Source organism: Oryzias melastigma, linkage group LG21 (genome assembly GCF_002922805.2).
Source record: "Oryzias melastigma strain HK-1 linkage group LG21, ASM292280v2, whole genome shotgun sequence".
Lineage (NCBI taxonomy): Eukaryota > Metazoa > Chordata > Actinopteri > Beloniformes > Adrianichthyidae > Oryzias > Oryzias melastigma.
The window spans coordinates 5,981,346-5,982,054 of record NC_050532.1 but is presented as its reverse complement, the minus strand read 5'-3'; the positions used below and the strand labels follow the sequence as shown (position 1 = coordinate 5,982,054).

At 48.2% G+C, this 709-nt stretch overlaps 1 protein-coding gene across 1 annotated transcript in view; it reads left to right on the top strand.

Annotated features, from left to right (window-relative positions):
- fgf14 (fibroblast growth factor 14) overlaps window positions 1–709 on the top strand; it is a 122,130-nt gene continuing 121,421 nt past the window's right edge. Inside the window, exon 1 of the mRNA XM_024287324.1 lies at window positions 1–553. Within this exon, the coding sequence (XP_024143092.1) occupies window positions 310–553 (244 nt within the window). The 5' untranslated portion in view covers window positions 1–309. The remainder of the gene's footprint in view (window positions 554–709) is intronic.

Here is a 709-nt window from a genome sequence, read left to right as displayed (position 1 = left end):
ATTGGACCGGATCCGGGGCGATGTGCTGCTTTGTTGGGGGCTATCATTGCAGCATAGGATGCATCCTCCCATCCACCCTCCTCTCCTCAGAGTGATGAACTCATAGGCAATGATCTCCTCGGAAATCCACCGTGGTTGACTGTTCCCCCCGTTAGTTGTGTTTGTTTACTGTCTTCTGGTGCGACACATGCCATTTCCAGAGTCTATTCTCCGTTCTGCTGTAGTTGAGGGGGGCATCCTTCATCCTTCCATCGCCAGAAGCAGAAGAAGAGACGAACTCTGAGACACGCTGACTGTCAAGTCACGTGAATGAAAGCGCAGAGGACTTGGATATTTTTCTATGATCCAACTGGTAGCCTTGCTCGGGATCCCATTGTGTTATTCCTCTTCTTATTATGCAACCGCACGGATCTCATCTCTATCTGGGTGTTTAAGCCTGTGGAGTGCTCTTCGCCCAAATCAATGTGGTTTCTTTGGAACATTTTCAGCCAAGGAACGCATATGCTGCAGTGTCTTTGTGGCAAGAGTCTTAAGAAAAACAAGAACCCAAGTGGTAAGATCAATCTGTCTCCGTGCGTGTTGTGCGTGCGCCTGTTATAGATCTGCAATCATGTTTATGCAGCCAGTTGCAGGGGCATGCATGTGTGTGGACAAGAAGGGGGGGCTTATTCTTTGCTGCACAACTACATATCTGCTCAGATTTTTTCTT